Source organism: Capsella rubella, unplaced genomic scaffold (genome assembly GCF_000375325.1).
Source record: "Capsella rubella cultivar Monte Gargano unplaced genomic scaffold, Caprub1_0 scaffold_4, whole genome shotgun sequence".
In the NCBI taxonomy this organism is placed as follows: Eukaryota; Viridiplantae; Streptophyta; class Magnoliopsida; order Brassicales; family Brassicaceae; genus Capsella; species Capsella rubella.
In genome coordinates this window covers 355,662-378,125 of record NW_006238920.1, presented here as the reverse complement: position 1 = coordinate 378,125, position 22,464 = coordinate 355,662, and the positions used below count along the sequence as shown (strand labels likewise).

The following is a 22,464-nucleotide window of genomic DNA, read 5'->3' as shown; positions in this document are numbered from 1 at the left end:
GTGCATGTTTTGAGTTACGGTTGCAACACATTTTGAGCACTAGTATGTTGAACTAGGGACACATGATTCAGTTTTGAACTCGGTTTTCGAGTTTTTTTTTTGTAATAAGTACACATGAGCCAGATACACCACCGATTGGAATCAGCTTCTTCAATATGTTTCGTCAAACCAGCCAAATAAGGTGGAAAGCTTCCTCACACGTTATATCTTCCAAGCTTCTGTTTACACTCTTTGGAGGGAGAGAAATGCCCGTCGTCATGGGAACTCTCAGCACACGTCTTCGCAACTGATTAAGTGGGCTGGACCAACAGGTTCGCGACCAATGCTCCATGATCCGGAGAATGGGAAACAACCGATACGACGCCAGTTTCCAAACTTGGCTTTATTAATCCACCATTTTTAAGATCCATGGCAAACCTCAGACCATTAATATCCCATAATATAATTGCTTAATTTCTTGGCCATACTAGAGATTGCAGTCTTTTCATTGTAAAACTGCCGGAAACTACAATTGGTACACAAAGATGACCAGAGATGGTACAAGGGAAACATGGCCAGAGATGGTCAGGTTCCTAACCCTTTGACATCTCTAGTGAAGAAAAAAGAGACAAGGAAAGGCTTTTTGATGGTTTCCATCTTTTGGTCTGAAATTCTCTCTGAAGCTGTTCACCCTTTGCTTCGTCGTCTGAATCTATATATGTTTTCATGGACTACTTAAAACAAAACAAATAAACAAAAAATAAAAAAAAGCTACAAGGGAAACTTTTTTAGTATGTTGTCTATTATGATCCCAAGAAAAATTCTGTGAGACGAGTCTTTTTTTGGAAAACTAATTCGCAGTCTCTTAATTTCTTATCTAATTGAGATATTTGATTTAGAAGGATATACTTAGAAAAGCATGAGAAAATACATTACCTTGTTATCGGATGTTTTACAAATCAAATGGGGTTTTCGTACACCAAGTCACCAATACACACCATTATCTTTTTTTTTTTTGCTTTGTTTTCCTCTCCACTGGAGCAAACAATGAGCGATTCAACCAAGGAGGCAGTGATGGAATCATCATCGTCGTCCTCATCTCGGATTAAGAGTCGGAAGATTTCAGATGGCACCAAGCTTCCGATGGATCTGATCATGGAGATACTCAAACGCTTACAGGCGGAAACCCTAGTGAACTTGTGCGAATCGAAGCCCTTGGCATCAATCATACGCGACCGTCATTTCAAGAAACTGTTCCTCACCCACTCTTCTTCTCGACCAGGTCGTCTCTTCTTCTTCAAACCTGAAGATGATTGTTTATTATTCTCCGCGCGGCTTCCATCCCAAAAGCCCTCAGTTGAAGAAGAAGCCTTATCTGTAGCTACCTACCATAGGTTACATCATTCACTTGGAGGCAAAATCAACCTATCCTGCCTTCACTGTTTGATTTGCTATAACTATTATCAGTTTTCTCGTTCTGGACTTAAGGTATACAATTCCAGCACCCGTGGATCCACCACATTGCCTGCTTTCGATGAACCAAGACACATTTTCAAGCACATGTTGGGTTATGATCCCGTCGATGGTGTTTACAAAGTCTTGTGTATGAACTCAAGGGTTGCTCTGGAAATGCCCCGACTAGAACCTGAGCGTTTCTTTGAGGTTTTGACATTGGGAGATGATCTTCCCAGCTGATTCAAGACAGTCCTCCTTATACGCCTTTCAACAGCCACATATGCATAAATGGTGTTTTGTATTACGATGTAGTTGACACAGGTCTAGAGAAGGAAGTTTCAGTCATGAGTTTTGATCTTAGGTCTGAACAATTTGGTCTTATAATCAAAGGACCTTGTGATTGTTCGCTTGAGACGAAAACAACCTCGATGGCAAGGTATGAGGGAAAGCTAGCTATCATCTCTATTGAAATTTCTGCTGCTAAAGGTGATATGGTTCTGTGGGTTCTTGAGGATGCAGTGACACATGAGTGGGTTAAGAAGGTTTTTGTTTACCCTAGTTTGTGGAATAGTTTATTTCAGTGTAGTCTTAATTTCCTTAACATCACTTATGCGGGCGAGTTCGTTTTGGCACCTCGTTATTTGCTCATTCCACCATCTTATGTTTTGTGTTATGATTCGAAAACACAGCGCGTGAGAAAAGTCGTGATTGCAGGACTCCCAAAGGATAATTCTCGAGGCTGTGAACAAACTTTTTGTTCTCTATATCATCACTTCTATTCTCAGACTGAGAGTCTTATGTTTCTGTAACAATCAAGCTGATGGCCTGGTCTACATCATCTTCAGTGCCAGTTAGGTTTCCCTGATCATGCTCATCTCTTTGTTGAAATGTATCATTATCCCGTCTTTTGTTATTTCGTTACTGTTACTTGGGAGGTCTCATCATGATCCTCATCTTTATTATCGACAGTTTGTTTCTCTTTTGTTTGTTTATTTCTGAATTTGTACCCTAAAAAATTCTCCCATTTGTCTGTTTTATAATTTGTTTATTTATGATTTTCTTGTTTAACATTGATTATTAAACTAGTCTAATTAAGGATCTAGAGGTAAGGATTAGTAGTAGTTAAATCTAGAGTCCAAGTAATTGAGTTGTTGCAAGTAGTATAAGCATGCATATGTACATATTATACATGGATTAAGAATTTTAACTCAGTTGACACTTAATATATATGGTAGTATGGTTTTGTGGGTTCTATAGAATGCAGTGAAAACATGAATGGGCGAAGAAGATATTTGTTTTTGATAGAATATCAGTGCCATGCTTGTATCCTCCTGCAGCAAAGAGATCATGGTTCTTTGATATATTGATAAGAGCACATTAGACAACTTTAATTAGTACTATGCCGAGTACTTGATGACAACTAGTTAACTACATGAAACTACATACAGTGATTACTTTGTGATTCAACCCCTAAAACTTCTACAACTCTTTTTATATAGTGAAATAATACTGACATTCAAAAGAGAAGTTGGGGAAATGTATATATAGAGAAAAATGAAATTAAGAAGCTTAGGAGTTAATGAAATTAGAGGCTAACCCAACCGAAAAATTGTAATGTTCATTTTGTCGAATTTTTAAATGAGTAAAGAAGGGTATCAAGGAAAAAAAAAGAAGAAGAGACATTTCCCCATTAGAAAACGATGATTTACTTTTGTGATTCAACACTTGAAAACAGTAAACAAATCTCATCCAAAAATTCTAGCATTATTTGTTCAATATAGGCCAGCTTGAGAATATATAGTTGTATTTAAAAACTTCATTTATTTCAATTACAAAACATTTTTACAACAAAATTAAACAAAATGCTGAAATTAGTGTGTAATGATGCGTCATTAAAGTGTTTAGTAGTGGAAACATGCATGTGTCTTTTTAACTCCTTGACACCCGTCAAAAAAGCTTCTTCCATTATAATTGAAACGGCACGACGTTTACTCATATCCCCCCAACCGTATAAAACAACACCACGTTTTCTCATCCTTCATACGTTATTCTCTTCTCGGTTAAGTCTTTTTTTTTTTGTGAGTGAGAAGTTAAATCGACGCCTTCTCGTTCGTTTTCACCGCCATGGAAATACAGAGAGCAAAAAAGAAAATCAAGATCTCCGATGATCTCATAACATGCAGACCAATCTCAGTTCAGATTCCATCTGATCTCATCCCAGAGTTACTTAAAGAGTTACCTGTTAAAACCCTAGCTAGGTTCATGTCCGTTTCGAAAGACTTCGGTTCCATCATTCGCAACCGAGACTTCATGAAGTTGTACTTACGCAAGTCTTCGTCTCGTCCGCAAAGTCTCATCTTCACAATCGAAGGCAAGGAATCAGGGAAGCATTTCTTCTTCTCCTTGCTTCAGTCCCAAGATCAAGGTGAATCATCATCTCCTGTTGTAACTTATCTTATGAATTGTCGTGCTCTACCGTACACAACCATTGCTCCCTCTGTTCACGGTTTGGTTTGCCATGGACTTCCTTCTGGACTTATTGTGTCTAACCCTAGCACTAGACGGTCCATTACTCTGCCCAAGATTGATACTCGGAGTATATCTATGTACCACCACTTGGGTTATGATCCTATCAGTGGTGATTACAAAGTGTTGTGTATGGTGAAAGGCAAGCATGGTGGTTGGGGACGCCACTTGGCTAATGAGCTTCGGGTCTTGACTTTGGGAAAGGGGAATTTTTGGAGGATGGTTGAAGACTTCCCTCCTCACTGTCTTTGTACTCATGAGACTCCTGATATATGTATCAACGGTGTTTTGTATTATGTAGCTTTGCTAGATACAGCGGTGAGTCATGCGGTTATGAGTTTTGATGTTAGAACTGAAAAGTTTCATCTCATAGAAGGACCAGACCCTAATGTGCGTCCGAAGGTGACCCGCTACGAGGGAAAGCCTGCACTCTTGTTTGCTGGGATAGCTGATTGTAGACTTAACTTGTGGGTTCTGGAGGATGCTGCAAAACATGAATGGTCCAAGATGTCTTATGTTTCGACTACAGTTGCTTGCGATGCTCACTTCTTCCACCATATCTTTTGTGCTAATGATGCAGGGGAGATTGTTATGGCACCTGAGTCCGTGTGTTCATCAAAACCATTTGAAGTTCTTTACTATCATCCAAGGAAAAAGACTATGAGAAGTGTCCTCGTGGAAGGGTTCAGTGAACGTAAGGTTCCATTTTGGGATAAGGATCCATGTCATAACATAATCTCTGTCTTCTCTGGTCAGCTTGATAATTTAATGTTTCTCTAGCTAAAAATGCCCTCATGACCTCCTCTGTAATGTTTGGTTCTTCAGCTTAAGTTGTGTTTCATCTGGTCAGCTTGATGATCTTTTGTCTTCTCTTTTTTCCTTGTGACGGTCAGTTTATGTTTCATAGTTTTGGAATGTATGTAATATGTAGCCATTATGTTTTGAACTTGGGCATCAATATGCTCTTCTGATATAAAATACCTTTTGCATATATATATAACTATTAGTGTTGAGCTTTTAATAGTTTTCAAGGTTAAACATGTAACAGATCTGTAAATTTACCAAACTATCTCAATCTCAAGTGGAGGTGATGGTTTGGAGAAGAAGACTTGTAGAGGGTGTTTGGTGACATGTTAAGTTAGTATGTAGTTTCTACTCGTTCGCCAAAATAAGATGATAATGAACAAGTTACTCTAATAACTTCTTAACTCTAACATTAAATCTCACTAGATAACCATATTAATTTATTTTAAAAGACTTATAAATACCAGGGAATCATCAAGTTTCTTTTTAAATCTCCTAATATCTAAGATCTATCAAATATCCAAAAAAATTACTAATTCACCGGATCGAAGGATTTGACAAATCTCACGACTAAATTCACATAAGATATGCGACTCAAATTAACTAAGATGGTTTTTCTTTGGATAGATACGTACCATTACTTGTGTGTGAGTAAAGGAAGTGATCCCATTAATTGATATGGTGATTACATACTCTTGTGGGTGGGTGAGTAAAGGAAATGATCGCTTAGCTCAGGAGTTTCTGGTTTTGACATTAGGGAATTGGGAAAAAGTGGAGACCAAATTAAAGGTTGCCCTCCTCACTCTCCTGAGAGATGCATCGACGGTGTGTTATATATACTACAAAGCTTTCTCAACCCATATCAAGCAGTGATGAGTTTTGATGTTAGGTCTGAAAAAATTCATCTTATTTTTGTCCACACTTTAGTACTAGTCTAAGAAATTACTTTGTTTACCTCAATCTCTTTTAACAATCTTATTTACTTTATCATCACATTTTCTTTAGTTCCCCACAACTTGATATATTCGTAGACCATGTATATCTATTTCAATGGATCATTCTGTTATGATGTTCATACAACTTTAATGTTATATTTCGAATCATCAAACTGCTTTGTCCATCATCGTTTTCTTCACTACTTAAAATTAATCTGGAGCATTTTTTACAACATCACTAATTAACAACAATATTTCACAATTTATACAATTAATATTCACCATGGATAAGAAGTCATATACTGAAGGAAGATAGACAACACCGTGGAAAACAAGGACAATACCATGGAAAAAAAAAATGAAAGAAGATAGACAACACATATGACATGTTTATTGATGAGGTCTGGATATATAATTATTTTTGCCTTTCTTATTCGGCTTAGAAACAAAAAAAATGGTAGATGGAGAAAGACTTTGAAAAAGATGGTATTTTATAAAACCAAAAGTTGGTTTGATGGTATAATTGGAAAATTTCCCATTTTTAATTCTATAAAGTTAAATGGATAGATAAAAATGATACTTTCGAAAGTAGATACAAAAAGGTATTTTCATATAAGTATTTTTATGTTGTTGGTATTTATTGTTTGATATATATATATATATATATATCACAATTTTCTTATTTTGTGTCTTATCTTGTGTTTTTGTAACTTGGTTATTTTTAGTGTTTTCTTTTTATTTATTTTTTTAGAATAAAATTTTCTCTCTTCAGTAATTATTTAGGAACAAGATAAGTCTACCTATTTCCCAAAATTTTCTTTTTGTCCATCCTTTAATCTCACAAAAGTAACATAATATTTACCTTTGTAACCTAATATTTTTATTTTTTAAGATACATAAGTATAATATGCATTTAAAGGTTTTAAAGATAAATTTATTTTTAAGAAAATATTAATATTATGTTTCTTATTGGGGTTAGAAAAATGTTTAATTATGTCTATGTTTTAAGATATCTCCTAAATAATAATTGTTAATCTAGTAATTTTTGTAGGAAATTTAAAATAATCACTTTAAGCTATTTAAAGATAAAAAAGAAAGAAAGTCTATAAGAGTAACATTTAGTCATTTACTTAGAATCATATATACATACATATATATATATATATAATAGTTATAAACATATACATTGTGCTAAATTAGTTTTCAATATCTCATCAAACCTGTCCATATAATTTGGTTGATTTCAAGATGGATGCTGGCTTCGATATAGACGGTGATATGATCATTTCAAAGACGCTAACACGTACTGATGTTGACAAACATGGACGTATGCATCTACCCAAAAGTCAAGTGCTCTCCGTCTTAACAAAGATGAAAGATGTTACAGAGGAGAGTCTGCTAAATGGTATCGAACTCGAAGTTCTAGACACTATTAACAACCATTCATACTCTGTCATCCTAAAATCCAGGAACATCTCCAAGGAATTTGTTTTAGGAACGGGTTGGAGCACCTTGAAGTATTCGCTAGAGCTCAAAGAAGGTGACAATCTCAAACTATATTGGGATTACTTGAACTACAAGTTCATTATTCTCAATTTTGAATACAGCCTAATCCCCTTTTAAAGGATGATGTGATGGAGATTGGAGCCTATATGTTCGCTCACAACTTCGTTTCTGTTTTTTTCTTTATTTTATGTTTTGTTAATTCTGTTTTCGATTTTATATTTACATAATAATCATCTTCAGATGTAATCATTCTTGAAAAGTTGATTAATTAAATGGATGTGAAGACATGATATTGAATAAAGAGATATGATCGTGATGGAAAAATAATTAAGAATGATTGGTGTATGAATCACTTAACAATAGTTTCACTAAACTTTATGCAAAAGAATGATCAGTAGCAACTCCAACTTACATATATATGAATTGTTTTTCTCAGACGTGTTAAACGGTTTCTCCCTCTATTCATGGTTTTCTTTGCCATGGATCTCCTTATAAACTCAAGATATATAACCCTATAGCATTAAACGACGATATGTGACTTTACCTAAGATGGTATTGTAAGAGAGGACATAATTGTAATTAGATAGACCCTAATCATTTGTGTGAAACAGTGAAACACTATATATACATTGTACAAATGCTCTTTGTAATGTAAGAAAGCATTCTTCCATATATGGTATCAGAGCTAAACCTAAAAAAAAAAAAAAGAAAAAAAAAATGTTTTGGCCGCCGCTTCCTTCTTCTTCCGTGGTCTTCTTCTGTTGGGATAGAAACGTACTATTACTTAGGTTATGATCCCATTGATGGTGATTACAATTTACAAACTGTTGTGTATGACTAAAGGAAAGGATCATTTAGCTCAAGAGGTTCATGTTATGACATAATTGGGAACTGGGAATAGGTGGGGAAAGATTAAAGATTGTCCTCCTCACTCTCCTGAATCTCCTGTTAGATGCATCAATGCACGAATAATAAACAACGAGCTTAGTCCTCATGAACACCACAAAGAAATTTTAGTCAACCATCATTTTGATCCCAAGAAAAATATTAGATTTATTTCCTATCTAATTGAGATATTATATTTGGAAGGATATATTTAGAAAAGCATGAGAAAAATCATTTCCTTGTTATTGGAAAAGTTTGCCGTTTTAGTCCCCGTGACCCATCACTCTTTCCTTAATTAAAAATAAAAAACGGCAAAGGGATTTTGGTAAAAAGGCGGCCAACATTATCCTTTTTGCTTTGTGTTCCTCTCCACCAGAGCGAGCGAATTGGGTTGCAATGAGTGACTCAACCAACGACGCAGTGGTGGAATCAGCATCGTCGTCCTCATCTCGGAATAAGAAGATTTCATATGGCACGAACATCAAGCTTCCGATGGATCTGATCATGAAAATCTTCAAACGAGTACCAGCGGAAATCCTAGCGAGCTTGTGCGTATCGAAGCCATTGGCTTCAATCATACGCGACCGAGATTTCAAGAAACTGTTCCTCGCCGAGTCTTCTACTCGACCAGGCCGTCTCTTCTTCTCCTTCAAACATAAAATGGTTGTTTATTACTCTCTTCGCCGCTACCAACCCAAACCCCCTTAGGTGAAGTATCTGTAGCTACTTACCATAGGTTACATCCTTCACTTCGACGCAAAAACAATTCTTCCTGGCTTCACAGTTTGATTTGCTATGAGTCTTATCGGTTTGGTCGTTCTACACTTATGGTATACAATTCCAGCACTCGTAGCTCCACCACATTGCCTGATTTCGATAAGCCAAAAGACATCTTTAAGCACATGTTGGGCTATGATCCCGTCGATGGTGTTTACAAAGTCTTGTGTATGAAATCAAGGAATGCTTTCGGAATGCCTCCAGAAGTACCTAAACGTTTTTTTGAGGTTTTGACATTGGGAGATGATGATTCCAGCTGGAGGATGATACAAGATAGTCCTCCTTGTATGCCTTTCAACAGCCACATATGCATCGATGGCGTTTTGTATTACGATGCTTATATCGTTGACCAAGGTCTGGAGAAGGAAGCTGCAGTTATGAGTTTTGATCTTAGGTCTGAACAATTTGGTCTCATCAAAGGACCTTGTGACTGTCTGCTCGTGAAGAAAACAACCTTGTTGGCAAGGTATGAGGGGAAGCTAGCTATCATCTCCATTGAAATTTCTGCTAATGGAGATATGGTTCTGTGGGTTCTTGAGGATGCAGTGAAACATAAATGGGCTAAGAAGGTTTTTGTTTTCCCTAGTTTGTGGAAAAGTTTACTTCAGTGCAGACTTAATTCTCATCGTTTCCTTAACATCACTGATGCGGGTGAGTTTATTTTGGTACCGCGTTTTTCGCTCACTCCACCGTCTTATGTTATGTGTTATGATTCGAAAACACAGCGAGTGAGAAAAGTCGTGATTGAAGGGCTCCCTGAGCATAATTTGCGAGGCAGGAATCAAGCTTTTTGTTCTCTATATTATCTCTTCTATACTCAGGCTGAGAGTCTTATGTTTCTGTAAGAATCAAGCTGATGGCCTTGTCGACATCTTCAATTCCTGTTAGGGTTCCCTGATCATGCTCATCTTGTTGTTGAAATGTGATATTATTTTGTCTTTTGTTGTTTCGTTATTGTTACTTGGGAGGTCTCATCATGATCCTCGTGTTTATTTATCGTTAGTTTATCTTGAATTCTTGATCATAAGAAGTTTGATCTTTTGTTTATTTCTGAATTTTTACTGATCTATACAATTCTCCCATTTGTCTGAATTTGTATGTTTTGTATCGACGTTTTATCTTTCTTTTATTGACATCTATCGACGTTTTATCTTTTGTTTATTTTATCTTTTGTTGTTTAACGTTGATTTGTAAAAATGAATCTCAATCTTTACTTGCATATCACAAAATATCAGAAGATTTTTAAAGCTATTTTTCCAATCTACCATCTTTTCCAAAAATGTTTTTAAAAATACCATTTTCAAATGGTTGATGAGGTCTGAATTTATATTTATTTTAATCAAAACCTAGAGGACAATATAAATGGTGTTACAAAATAATCACGTCCACCATGTTCAAACCGCTGTCTACAGACTGTAACTAAAAACTTTTTAAAATCTTTTTCGCCAACCATCGCTACGAAACTCTGTTTGTCATTTTTTGTGTCCAAATGACGAACTCCCTAATTTTTGAAAAATTTCTAATCTCCATTTGTATATTAAACAAACTCCTAATTTACATTATCAAGTCTATTTTTCACCATTAATGCCATCGTAGTTCCTTTTCTAATCTCATTAATTACAGACGATTTACAGCCACTGCACTATACCTATTCCTACTCCCACCTATTACACTCAAGGGTATTTTTGTCATTCTTGCTTTACCGGAAGCGAAAATGGTAGATGGGGAAAGAATTTGGAAAAGATGATACGTTATAAAATTAAAAATTGATCTGATAGTAGAATTGGAAAAATTCCCATTTTTAATTGCGTAATGTTTTGGATAAATAAAATTGACATATCTCAAAACCAGATATATAAAAAAAAAAAAAATCATATTTTTATGTTGTTGGTATTTATTGTTTGATATATATATTGCAATTTTCTTATTTTGAGTATGATCTTGTGTTTTTGTAACTTGTACATTATTTATTTTGTGTCCATCCTTTAATATCATAAATGTAACAAAACATTTTACCTTCTTAACCTAAAATTTTATTTATAAGATACATAAATATTATATGTATTTACAGGTTTAAAAGATAAATTTGATCCCTACATAAATATTGTATGCCTTTAAAGGTTTAAAAGATATATCTAATCCCCTGCCAATTAATTTATTTTAAAGAAAATATAAATATTATGTGTCTTATTGGGGTTAGAACTATATTTAATTATGTCAATGGCAAAGGAAATCTCCTAAATAATATTAAACTAGTAAAATTTGCAGGAAATTAAAATTTATCACATTAGGCTATTTAAAGGATAGAAAGAAAGAATGTCTAAGAGAGTAACATTTACTTAGAACTATATATATTAGTTATAAACATATGCATTGTGCTAAATCAGCTATCAATATCTCTTCAAACTTGTCCATATAATTTTGTTGATTTCAAGATGGAAGGCTTGAGATTAGACGGTGATATGATCATATCAAAAACTCTATCACGTACTGATGTTGACAAACATGGACGTCTGCATCTACCTAAAAGCCAAGTGCTCTCCGTCTTAAGAAAGATGACTTATGCTACAGAGGAGCGTTTGCTAAATGGTATTGAACTTGAAGTTCTAGACATTATGAAAAACCATTCATACTCTGTGATCCTAAAATCCAGGAACCCCTCCAAAGACTATGTTTTGGGAACGGGTTGGAGCGCGTTGAAGTATTCACTAGAGCTCAAAGAAGGTGACAATCTCAAATTATATTGGGATCACTTGAACTGCAAGTTCATTATTCTTAATTGCGAATATAGCCTAATCCCCTTTTAAAGGATGATGTGATGGAGATTGGAGCCTATATGTTCGCTCGGAACCTCATTTCTGTTTTTATTTTATTTTATGTTTTGTTAATTCTGTTTTCGATTTTATATTTACATAATAACCATCTTCAGATGTAATCATTTTTTGAAAAGTCGATTATCTAAATAGATATCAAGATTTGAGAATGAATAAAAGATATGATCGTTATGGAAAAGTAAGAATGAATGGTGTATGAATCACTTAACACATATTCGAGATCGACTATCTTCTATTCGGAGGGCGGGAGACCGACGTTACGACGAGGGCCTTCAAGCATGGTTCCGGTCTCGCCATTGATGAAATTTTTGGTCTGATGATTTTTTTGGTCTCTTAGAATCATTTCAAATTTTTATTCAAAGTTTTAAGTTCAAAAACATGATGCACTCGTTGTACAAACGTATATTTTTCTTTTGAATATAATTTAACATTAAATTCAAAAAAAAATGAATCACTTAACAATCGTTTCACGAAACTTTATGCAAAAGATTTTCAAGAAGAAAACAAAAGATACTCTCTAAACGTTAATCTTAAAATTATCTGTAGCAACTTATATTCCTATATGAATTGTTATTCTCAGCCGTGTTAAACAGTTTCTCCCTCTGTTCGTGGTTTGCTTTGCCATGGATCTCCTTATAAACTCAAGATATATAACCCTATAGGACTTTCTAGAAATCTTTCGTTTTGCCGTGTTGGAATAATGAATCGAATTCTTAAGTCTTTTGTCCACGAAGAACTTTTAGTCAACCATCGTTTATGTTCTCATAATTACAGTATTTTAGTCAACCATAAATTTTGTTCACAACAAAAATGTATAGATTTATTTCCAATCTAATTGAGATTTTAGATTTGGAAGGATATATGTGAAAATTCCTTTCCTTGTTATGAAACGTTTGTTTCATATCCAAACATTCTAGCATTATTCTCCAATATATTCCTGCTTTATATTATGGTCGTATTTTAAAATCTTCAATTTATTTGGATTACAAAACATTTTTACAAGAAAATGACACAAAAATCCGAAATTTGTGTGTAATGCGTCATTTAAGTGTTTGGTAGTGGAAACGTGTCTTTATCTCCCTGAAACCCGTCAAAAAGGTTTCTGAAAGGGCACGACGTTTACTCAAATATTACCAAACGTTTTCTCATCTCTTCATTTTTTCTTCTTAGTTAAGTTTATTTTGGTGAGAGAAGTCAAATCGACGCCTCTTCGTTCATCTCACCGCCATGGAAATACAGAGAGCAAAGAAGAAGATCATCGATGATCAGATAACATGCAGACCAAACTCAGTTCAGATTCCGACTGATCTCATCCCAGAGATACTCAAAGGGTTACCTGTCAAAACCCTAGCTAGGTTCATGTCCGTATCCAAAGAGTACGGTTCCATCATTCGCAACCGAGACTTCATGAAATCGTACCTGCGCAAGTCTTCGTCTCGTCCTCAAAGTCTCATCTTCACAATCGAAGGCAGGAAATCTGGAAAACATTTCTTCTTCTCATTGCTCCAGTCCCAAGATCAAGGTGAATCATCATCCCCTGTTGTAACTTATCTTATGAACTGTCGTGCTCGAGAGTACACAACACTTGCTCCCTCTGTACACGGTTTGGTTTGCCATGGACCTCCTTCTGGATTAGTTGTGTCTAACCCTAGCACTAGACGGTCTATTACTCTGCCAAAGATTGATACTCGGAGTATAACTATGTACCACCACTTGGGTTATGATCCTATCAGTGGTGATTACAAAGTGTTGTGTATGGTGAAAGGCAAGCATGTTAGTTGGGGACGCTACTTGGCTCATGAGCTTCGGGTCTTGACTTTGGGAAAGGGGAACTCTTGGAGGATGGTTGAAGACTTTCCTCCTCACTGTCTTTTTACTCATGAGACTCCTGACATATGTATCAATGGTGTTTTGTATTATGTTGCTTTGCTTGACACAGCCGTGAGCCATGCGGTCATGAGTTTTGATGTTAGAACTGAAAAGTTTCATCTCATAGAAGGACCAGACCCTTATGTGCGTCCCATGATGACCCGCTACGAGGGAAAGGCTGCACTCTTGTTCGCTGGGATAGCTGATTGTAGAGTTAACTTGTGGGTTCTGGAGGATGCTGCAAAACATGAATGGTCCAAGATTTCTTACGTCTCGTCTACAGTTGCTTGCGATACTCACTTCTTCCACCATATGTTTTGTGCTAATGATGCAGGGGAGATTGTTATGGCACCCGCGTCCGTGTGTTCATTAAAACCATTTGAAGTTCTTTACTATCATCCAAAGAAGAAGACTATGAGAAATGTCCTCGTGGAAGGAATCAGTGAACTAAAGGTTCCATTTTGGGATAAGGATCCATGTCATAACATAATCTCAGTCTTCGCTGGTCAGCTTGATAATCTGATGTTCCTCTAAGAAAGCTCTCATGACCACCACTGAAATGTTCGGTTCTTCGGCTTTAGTTGTGTTTCATCTACTTACTTTGGAGGCTTTGATGATCTTTTGTTCACTTCTTGTTTTAGTGACAGTTTGTTTATGTTCATAGCCTCGGCATGTATTTAATACTGTATGTTATCTTTATGTTTCGAACTTGGGCATTAATACGCTCTTCATCTAACTAAAAAATCTATCTTTGTTGAAATAACTTAGATTTTTTTTCTCTTTTTTTTTTCCTAACCAACCGGTGAAAAAAGGAGCATCCAGAGAATTAGTTTTCAATACCTTTACAAAATTACCACAATCAAACTTGAGCGTGGGACTGTGTGTGGGAGAGAACCTTAATTTGGTATCAAACAAGAAAAATAAAGTGACAAATACGCAAATAGAACTCATATTGTGTATTAATCATCAACTTAAAGAAATACTTTCAATGAGAACAGAAGTGGAGGAGAGTATAATTCTTAGGGGGTTTTGGCGACTCATTAAGACTTCTTGTTCTCTATATTTATTATCTCTTCTGGACTCAGTTTGAGAGTTTTATGTTTCTGTAAGAATCAATGCACCACAAGCTGATGGGCCTGGTTGACATCATCTTCAATGCCAGTTTGGTTCCCTGATCATCATGCTTATCTTTGATGAAATGTAACATTATTCCGTGTTTTGTTATTTCGTTATAGTTACTTGGGAGGTCTTTTATTATCGACAGTTTGCTTATCTTGATCATAAGACGTTTTTTCTTTTGTTTACTTCAGAATTTTGTTGTTTAACAGTGAATGTAAAACTAGTCTTATTAAGTATCGAACTAGAGGTAAGGATTAGTAGTTGTTAAGTCCCAAGTAATTGAGCTGTAGCAAGTGGTAGTATATGTGTCGGTTAAGAATTCATCCAAGTGATCCAAACTAACAATGTAGTCTTCTTCTCTAATAATCTTATGTGTTGTGTGAAAAGAGTAGACACAACACAATATACTAGAGTGATGTGAGACAGAGCAAACAAGAGATAAAAGATAGAGTTCAAACCATGATGAATAAGTGAGAATTCCAACTAAAAATGGCATCCCAATCTTTTTAGTCTGACCGTTTTAATGTATTATAAACTAGAATTAGTTATTGAACTAACTTGGTTTTATTGATTCCCCAACTAGGGTATTTATACAGAGAACATAAGACATATGATAAACCTTATCTCCTAAGACAATGATTTCTAAACCTTATCACAATAGGAATATAAATCATAATAACGATATGTCCTTATCACTAATACTAGAATATCCTTTGCCTTGGGTTTCACTAATTCACTTCAATAATGGACTTTCACGGTCCATAATAGTTGGTCCGCAAGATACACATATTGCTCCCCAAGATATCTCAAGAGGTTCATGTTATGACACTGAGAACTGGGAATAGGTGGGGAAGATTAAAGATTAATTGTCCTCCTCACTCTCCTGAATCTCCTGTTAGATGCATCAATGGTGTGTTATCCTAACTACAAAGCTGTTTTCGACACAACTCATGCATGCAGTGATGAGTTTTGATGTTAGGTCTGAAAAGTTTCATCTTATAAAACTGCCAGAAACAAAAGCTGACAAGCTACGAGGGAAAGCTTGCTATCATGTATGCTTCCGGCTCTGGATATACAACTTGTCCACGAAGAACTTTTAGTCAACCATCGTTTATGTTCACATGCAAAAAATTTATTTCCAATCTAATTGAGAATTTAGATTTGGAAGGATATATGGGAAAATTCATTTCCTTGTTATCGAAAACGTTTGCCGTTTTAGTCCTCATGACCCATCACACTTTTCTTGATTAAAAATAAAAAACGGCAAACATGTTCTACAAATCAAATGGGGTTTTCGTAAAAAGGCAGACACGTTTCTTTGTTCTCCTCTCCACCGGAGCAAACAATGAGCGACTCAACCAACGAGGCAGTGATGGAATCAGCATCGTCGGCCTCCTCTCCGATTAAGAGACGGAAAATTTCAGATGGCACCAAGCTTCCGATGGATATGATCATGGAGATACTCAAACGAGTACCGGTAGAAACCTTAGGGTACTGGTGCGTATCGAAGCCCTTGGCATCAATCATACGCAACCGTCACTTCAAGAAACTGTTCCTCGCCCACTCTTCTTCACGACCAGGTCGTTTTTTCGTCTCCTTCGGATGTAAAGATGGTTGTCATTTACTCTCTTCGCCACTTCCAAACCAAACCCACCCAGGTGAAGAAGGAGACACCTTATCTGTAGCTGCTACTTACCATATGAAACTTCCTTCACGTCTTCGCAAACCCAAAGCTTCCTGGATTCACGGTTTGATTTGCTATGAATCTTTTCAGCATCTTCGTTCTACACTTAAGGTATACAATTCCACCACCCGTAGATCCACCACATTGCCTGATTTTGATGAACCAAGATCCATCATCACACACATGTTGGGCTATGATCCTGTCGATGGTGTTTACAAAGTTTTGCGTATGAGCTCAAGGAATGATGAAATGGCGCCACAAGTACCTAAGCGTATTTTTGAGGTTTTGACATTGGGAGATGATCATTCCACCTGGAAGATGATTCAAGAGTGTCCTTGTTATATGCCTTTCGATAGCCATATCTGCATTGATGGTGTTTTGTATTACTATGCTTGTGTTGTTGACCAAGGTCTGGAGAAGGAAGCTGCTCTTGTGAGTTTTGATCTTAGGTCTGAAAAATTTGGTCTTATCAGAGAATCTCTTGATTGTCCGCTTGAGAAGAAAAAAAACCTTGGTGGTAAGGTATGAGGGAAAGCTAGCTATCATCTCTAATGCAAATTCTGATGCTGCTAATGGTGATATAGTTCTGTGGGTTCTTGAGGATGCAGTGACACATGAGTGGGTTAAGAAGGTTTTTGTTTTCCCTAGTTTGTGGAAAAGTGTAATTAGCTTTTATAGTTTCCAAATTAGCGTCACTGATGCGGGTGAGTTTCTTTTGGCACCGCGTGCTTTGCGCACTCGGCCATACTATGTTCTGTGTTATGATCCAAAAAGAGAGAGCATGAGAAAAGTCTTTATAGAAGGAGTCCCAGAGCATATATATACATCATCATGTTTACGACGCAGGGAACGTGGTTTTATTTCTCTATATCATCTCTTCTCTACTCAGCTTGAGAGTCTTATGTTTCTGTAAGAATCTGCACACCACAAGCTATCTTTGTTCCTGATCCTGCTCATCTTTGTTCTAATGTGACTTTATTCAGTGTTTTGTTATTGACAGTTTGTTTATCTTGTTCAAAAGACGTGTTATCTTCTTTTTTTTTTTAATTTCGGAATTTGTACTTTATAAAAATTCTCCCATTTGTCTGAATTTGTATATTTTATCTTTTTTTTTTTTTTTTTTTCTGATTTTGTTGTTTAACAGTGATTGCAAAGCTAGTCTAATTAAGTATCGATCTAGAACGTAAGGATCGGACTAGTAGTTGTTAAGTCTAGAGTCCTAAGCAAATATTGAGTTGTAGGAAGTACGTAGTATAAGGAGATGTGTGGGTTAAAAATTCATCCAAAGTGATCCAACATAAATAATAATGAAGTCTTCAAGTTTATTCTCTCTAATGTTCTAAACGTTTTGTGTAAAAAAGAGTAGGCACAAACAACACAAATTAAATGTGAGACGGATGAGCAAACAAGAGATAAAGTGAGAGTTCAAAACCATGAAGAATAAGTGACAATTCCAACTAACAAAAGCACCATATTTACTCGTAGTTTAACGTATTTCAAACTAAAAATAGGCCCCCGCTAATAAAAATTATGTATTTGTTTTTTGAAAAATTGTGTTATATATGCTTGTTAATTGTTTTCGTTTTTATATAGAAAACTAGAAAGTTGCCCACGCGATGCGTGGGTTATATATACAATATTAATTTAAAATAGAAATTGAAAACTACATTTGTATAGTTTAATATGTAACTGTTAATATAAAACATATTTGTGTACATTTTAAACAGTAAAAATAAATAAAATATATATTTGAAAAATATGAAACCGAATGAGATCAATACAAAGTAATACAGATTAGCACATATATAATATAGTAGGCAACTGTAAATTGATGTTAACTTTTTTGTGTGTACATTGTTAATATTAAAAGTAAATAAAACTCACATAATTTATGAGTATTGGTTTATCTCCCTAGTTTTTATCATTAGCTAGAAGTAAATTGAATTTTTAAAAAGATCAAGTAAAACTTTCCAAAATATCAATTTAAAATATTTCACCTGAGATATATGTTTTTTTTAAGACCTTATTTAGAAAAGCTTTTTCAATTTAGAAAATATTTCACCTGAGATATAAGAGCTTTTAAACTATAATTATATAAACAATAAAACAAAAGCCAAATGAACAGAGGAAGATTATTTGAGAAAAAAAAATTTGATATTTTTCATTCTAATTGATTGGAAAAGAAGCACACATATACGTAGATGAGATCCTTTTATATATATTAAGATAATTTTATGTAGAATTTGTTGAAGGATAAAACTAATATTGAAACCATTTAAGAACAAACACAAAAATTTACATTACTATAAAAGCTAAAGAAATGAATTTATATCAAAAAGGCATCACATGTTTACATCAACATTAACAAAAAAGATGAACGAATATATCTATCTATTATATGTACATGACAACAATCATGAATTGCTCTTAAGAAATCGAATTTATGTTCGGTCTCTCTAGGAAAATCTAACTTGGGTTAGATATTTATATTGTTATGAAAAGAAAGACTATTATTTAGAACAAATGATTAAATTACTAAGAGTGGAGAGTGGATATGATACTATTGTATAACTCATACTTTATAAAATTATATAATTTAATAGGATTTTAGTGAAGCTCACTAATTCACTGTCTACTCAATTGATGAATGAATTAAACTAAATTTAAATTTTATGAACTGTATGATTTTTCTTAAAAAGAAATTTAAAGACCAATTTTTTTAAAACCAAGTACTTTTTGTTTCTTTTTAAACACTTAGACCTCAAATTTTAAATAAATTAAATATTATAATAATCTATTCGATCACAAACTAAATATAATTATACATATATCGAAATGAATTACAATTATTTGAGATTTTTAAAAAATAGAAGAAGTTATTTGTTAAAGTTTTAAATTGAAACTTTTATTTATATAGCAATCAAAACTTTTATTTTACATATGTGTTAGATCATACTTTCTTCATTCATACTCATAAGTATGAAAAGTATGAATAATAAGGCATTAGAAATAAAAATTGAAAATTTATATATAATAAGGCATTAGAAATAAAAATTGAAACCATGTTTGATATATATCATAATTTCTAAAATAAATTAAGATCAAATTCTTAAAATGATACTTTCATTGATTTTCAATCCATATAACAACACAAAAATAGAACATATTTAAGATACATGAATGTAGTGATAGAGAATGAGAGAGAGAGAGAGGTTAATTATAAGATGGTAATCTAAAATAGACAATAGAGATGAATCTTAAAAAATCAATAAAACAATGTAAATATATATCATAGAGTGTCTAAAAATTAAAATTTAGACTAAACTTTTACAATGGTATTTAAATTTATTTTTCAACTCATACAACAACAAACAACCAACAACAAAAAAACACAAAACAAAACAAACAAAATTATAGAATATTTGAGGTAAAGTGGAAGAGGAGGAGGGAATGAGAGAATGAGTATTTATAAGATGAGAAGTGATGAGAGTTATAATTTAGAAGAAAATGTTTTGGGAGTTAATTCTAATTTATTGTGTGTTGACTAAAATTGAGTAGAAAAATATAGTTAATGCAAATTTATATTATTTCAGTTTTTATATTAAAGTGTGAGTTAAATGTATATAAATAATTGTATTTTAATTGAATATATATTTTTTGGTTTTAAATTAAAGTGTGAGATAAATATATATGATCAAATTTTTTTTATTTGTGCCTTAATTAAAATAATTTTTTCTTCAGTTTTATATTAAAGTGTGAGTTTAATATATATATATATATATATATATAACTAAATGTGTTTTATTTTTGGTTTAGTTGAAAACATAATTAAAAAAAAGAATTATATAAAAATAGTCCAATCAGAAGATAGTGAAACCTTACTTTTATATATATGATTTATTTTATTATAAAATACTATGTTCTTTTTTCACTTTAATTATGTGATAGTAAATCAACATTTGTGGGAGTTAGTTCTTTTTGATTTTGTGTTGAATAAAATTGAGTAGAGAAATATAGTAAATCAACAATTGTGGGAGTTAATTCTTATTAATTATTTGTTGAATAAAATTGAGTAGAGAAATTTAGTTCTTATATTAAAGTGTGAGTTAAATATTGTGTTTTAGTTAAAAATAAAAATGAAAATAATTAATTAAAAATAAAAGATGACACATGTCATAAATAGAGAACGCCAAATGTCGTAACGTGGTGAAAAGTTAGAAAAAACCTTGTTATATTATATAAGATATCATCAAAATAAAACGAACTAATAACTGAACTCTTTCTTAAAGTCAATCGATTCGATTTGTTTAAAAAAAAAAAAGAACTAATAACTTAACTAGAATCATTTGTTAAAGTCATCAATTAAAAATCCAAAATCAATTACAAATTTCATAGTCAATATACACAGTTTTTAATTAATAAACTCTTACAAAACCATCACCAAAAGATCCGTCACATTGACTGAAGCTAACTAGCATGTCCAAGAATATTTCTCCTAATGGTAGTATGGTTTTATGGGTTCTAGTGGATGCAGTGAAACATGAATGGGTCAAAAAAGATATTTGTTTTGCCTATGTCATAAAGAAGTTTGACTCAGTTATCACTTAACACTCATCATTTGGTTAACGCCACTGATGAGGGTGAGTTTATTAGGGCATCTCACGACTAAAAATCTAACTAAGATATGTGACTACCTAAGATGGTTTCTCTTGGGATATTTAGTGAAATTTACTAAACGTATGTACCTCCTCACTCTTTTGTAGTCTTATAGATGCATCAATAATGAGTTATATATACTAGAAAGCTTTTTCTCAACACATATCAAACAGTGACGCGTTTTGATGTTAGGTCTGAAAAAAATCATCTTATAAAACTGCCAGAAACAAAAGCTGACAAGCTACGAGGGAAAGCTTGCTATCATGTATGCTTCCGGCTCTGGATATACAGCTAGACCTTGTAGAAAGCTTTCGTTTTGCCGTTTTGGAATAATGAATCGAATTCTTAAGTCTTTTGTCCACGAAGAACTTTTAGTCAACATAGGTAGTTGATCGTTTTCCAAAAGACCAATCATGTGACTAAAATAGCATCTCATGGGTAAATCCTGCCAAAAAAGAGAAATTAGGGTTTGAAAGAGCTACAAACTATACGAAAAGGAAACAAGACATTATAGTAACTTTATTACCGTGGCAGAGACAGTGGAATCAAGACCGTTGTAAGGAGAAACTGTGTGCAGACCAAACGGAACGTGTTCTATCATCATGTTATGAGCCTGATGCTCATCTAGATCAGGTTTCCTCATATGAACCATTGAATTGGAATTCATGTCCGCGAGTATAAGGCTATAGGACAACCCAGTTTGTATACCCACGTCACGCTGTGCTACATGCACGGCAAAGTTCTCTGGACTCATATTGCCCTGCAACCAAAACAGAGAAATTAAGATATACAATATGTTTTGAAAAAAAATTATGCAAACAACAACAACAAAGAAATGATACAAACATTTTCCTTTACTTGTTCTTCTTCCCAACGTAACCACTCCACGCACTTGAGAACTTGGTTTATCCAAATTTGGATATAGCTTTTGCTGTTTTCTGTCACCATCATACTCTCTAGTCTCTCCCCCCATAGAGTAAACCCATGAGCCGTGTCTTGGTGTGTGTGGTGCATTTTACTTTTACAGATGTAAAACAAAACAAAATGGCTTCTATTTGCACATATGAGCTGTTGTAAGTAAAAGAGAAGATGCAGCGTTTCTTTATTTCCAACATTATTCTACATTTGCTCTAGCTTTCTTACGGATTGACTAAGGAGGATTCATGTGTATGTGGAACACTTAAGAAATATATTTACTATTCTGAAAATATACAGAGGTGGTTTTGAGTGGCACACAAGATTAAGACTCGAATCCAACTAGTATTTGGTCTTAGCTTTTGTAATCCGAGCATATATAGTGGTTAGGTGACCTTGTTTTATCAAATGAAATTTTGTAAGCTAAGTACTCGTGAAGGCAAAATCACCGGTTAACTAAGTCACATTGTTTTGCTTTCATCACTAAACCAAAATTTCATATATGCTCATATGGTAGAAG

General features: G+C 34.0%; 5 protein-coding genes and 1 pseudogene across 5 annotated transcripts; all 6 read left to right on the top strand.

Moving 5' to 3' along the window:
• Positions 1-1,026: 1,026 nt before the first annotated feature.
• On the top strand, positions 1,027-1,674 carry LOC17888914 (putative F-box protein At5g44220). The gene has a single exon (XM_023783771.1). The coding sequence runs from the start codon at positions 1,027-1,029 to the stop codon at positions 1,672-1,674; it is 648 nt and encodes a 215-aa protein (XP_023639539.1).
• A 1,804-nt stretch (positions 1,675-3,478) lies between these two features.
• LOC17888726 (F-box protein At2g21930) lies at positions 3,479-4,960 on the top strand. The gene has a single exon (XM_006295837.2). The coding sequence runs from the start codon at positions 3,559-3,561 to the stop codon at positions 4,738-4,740; it is 1,182 nt and encodes a 393-aa protein (XP_006295899.2). The 5' UTR covers positions 3,479-3,558; the 3' UTR covers positions 4,741-4,960.
• Positions 4,961-6,947: 1,987 nt separating this feature from the next.
• On the top strand, positions 6,948-7,322 carry LOC17889863 (putative B3 domain-containing protein At2g21920). Its single transcript, XM_006295960.1, has one exon. The coding sequence runs from the start codon at positions 6,948-6,950 to the stop codon at positions 7,320-7,322; it is 375 nt and encodes a 124-aa protein (XP_006296022.1).
• A 1,164-nt stretch (positions 7,323-8,486) lies between these two features.
• Positions 8,487-11,674, top strand: LOC17888690 (annotated as a pseudogene).
• Positions 11,675-12,863: 1,189 nt separating this feature from the next.
• LOC17889215 (F-box protein At2g21930) lies at positions 12,864-14,333 on the top strand. The gene has a single exon (XM_006295783.2). The coding sequence runs from the start codon at positions 12,929-12,931 to the stop codon at positions 14,102-14,104; it is 1,176 nt and encodes a 391-aa protein (XP_006295845.2). The 5' UTR covers positions 12,864-12,928; the 3' UTR covers positions 14,105-14,333.
• Positions 14,334-16,034: 1,701 nt separating this feature from the next.
• Positions 16,035-16,901, top strand: LOC17890120 (putative F-box protein At5g44220). Its single transcript, XM_023783770.1, has one exon. It carries the CDS (start codon positions 16,035-16,037, stop codon positions 16,899-16,901), a length of 867 nt encoding a protein of 288 aa, XP_023639538.1.
• Positions 16,902-22,464: the final 5,563 nt, after the last annotated feature.

Excerpts from the sequence above, each read along its gene's own strand:
- LOC17888914 (XM_023783771.1), top strand. The coding sequence starts at position 1,027 with ATGAGCGATTCAACCAAGGAGGCAGTGATGGAATCATCATCGTCGTCC.
- LOC17888726 (XM_006295837.2), top strand. The coding sequence starts at position 3,559 with ATGGAAATACAGAGAGCAAAAAAGAAAATCAAGATCTCCGATGATCTC.
- LOC17889863 (XM_006295960.1), top strand. The coding sequence starts at position 6,948 with ATGGATGCTGGCTTCGATATAGACGGTGATATGATCATTTCAAAGACG.
- LOC17889215 (XM_006295783.2), top strand. The coding sequence starts at position 12,929 with ATGGAAATACAGAGAGCAAAGAAGAAGATCATCGATGATCAGATAACA.
- LOC17890120 (XM_023783770.1), top strand. The coding sequence starts at position 16,035 with ATGAGCGACTCAACCAACGAGGCAGTGATGGAATCAGCATCGTCGGCC.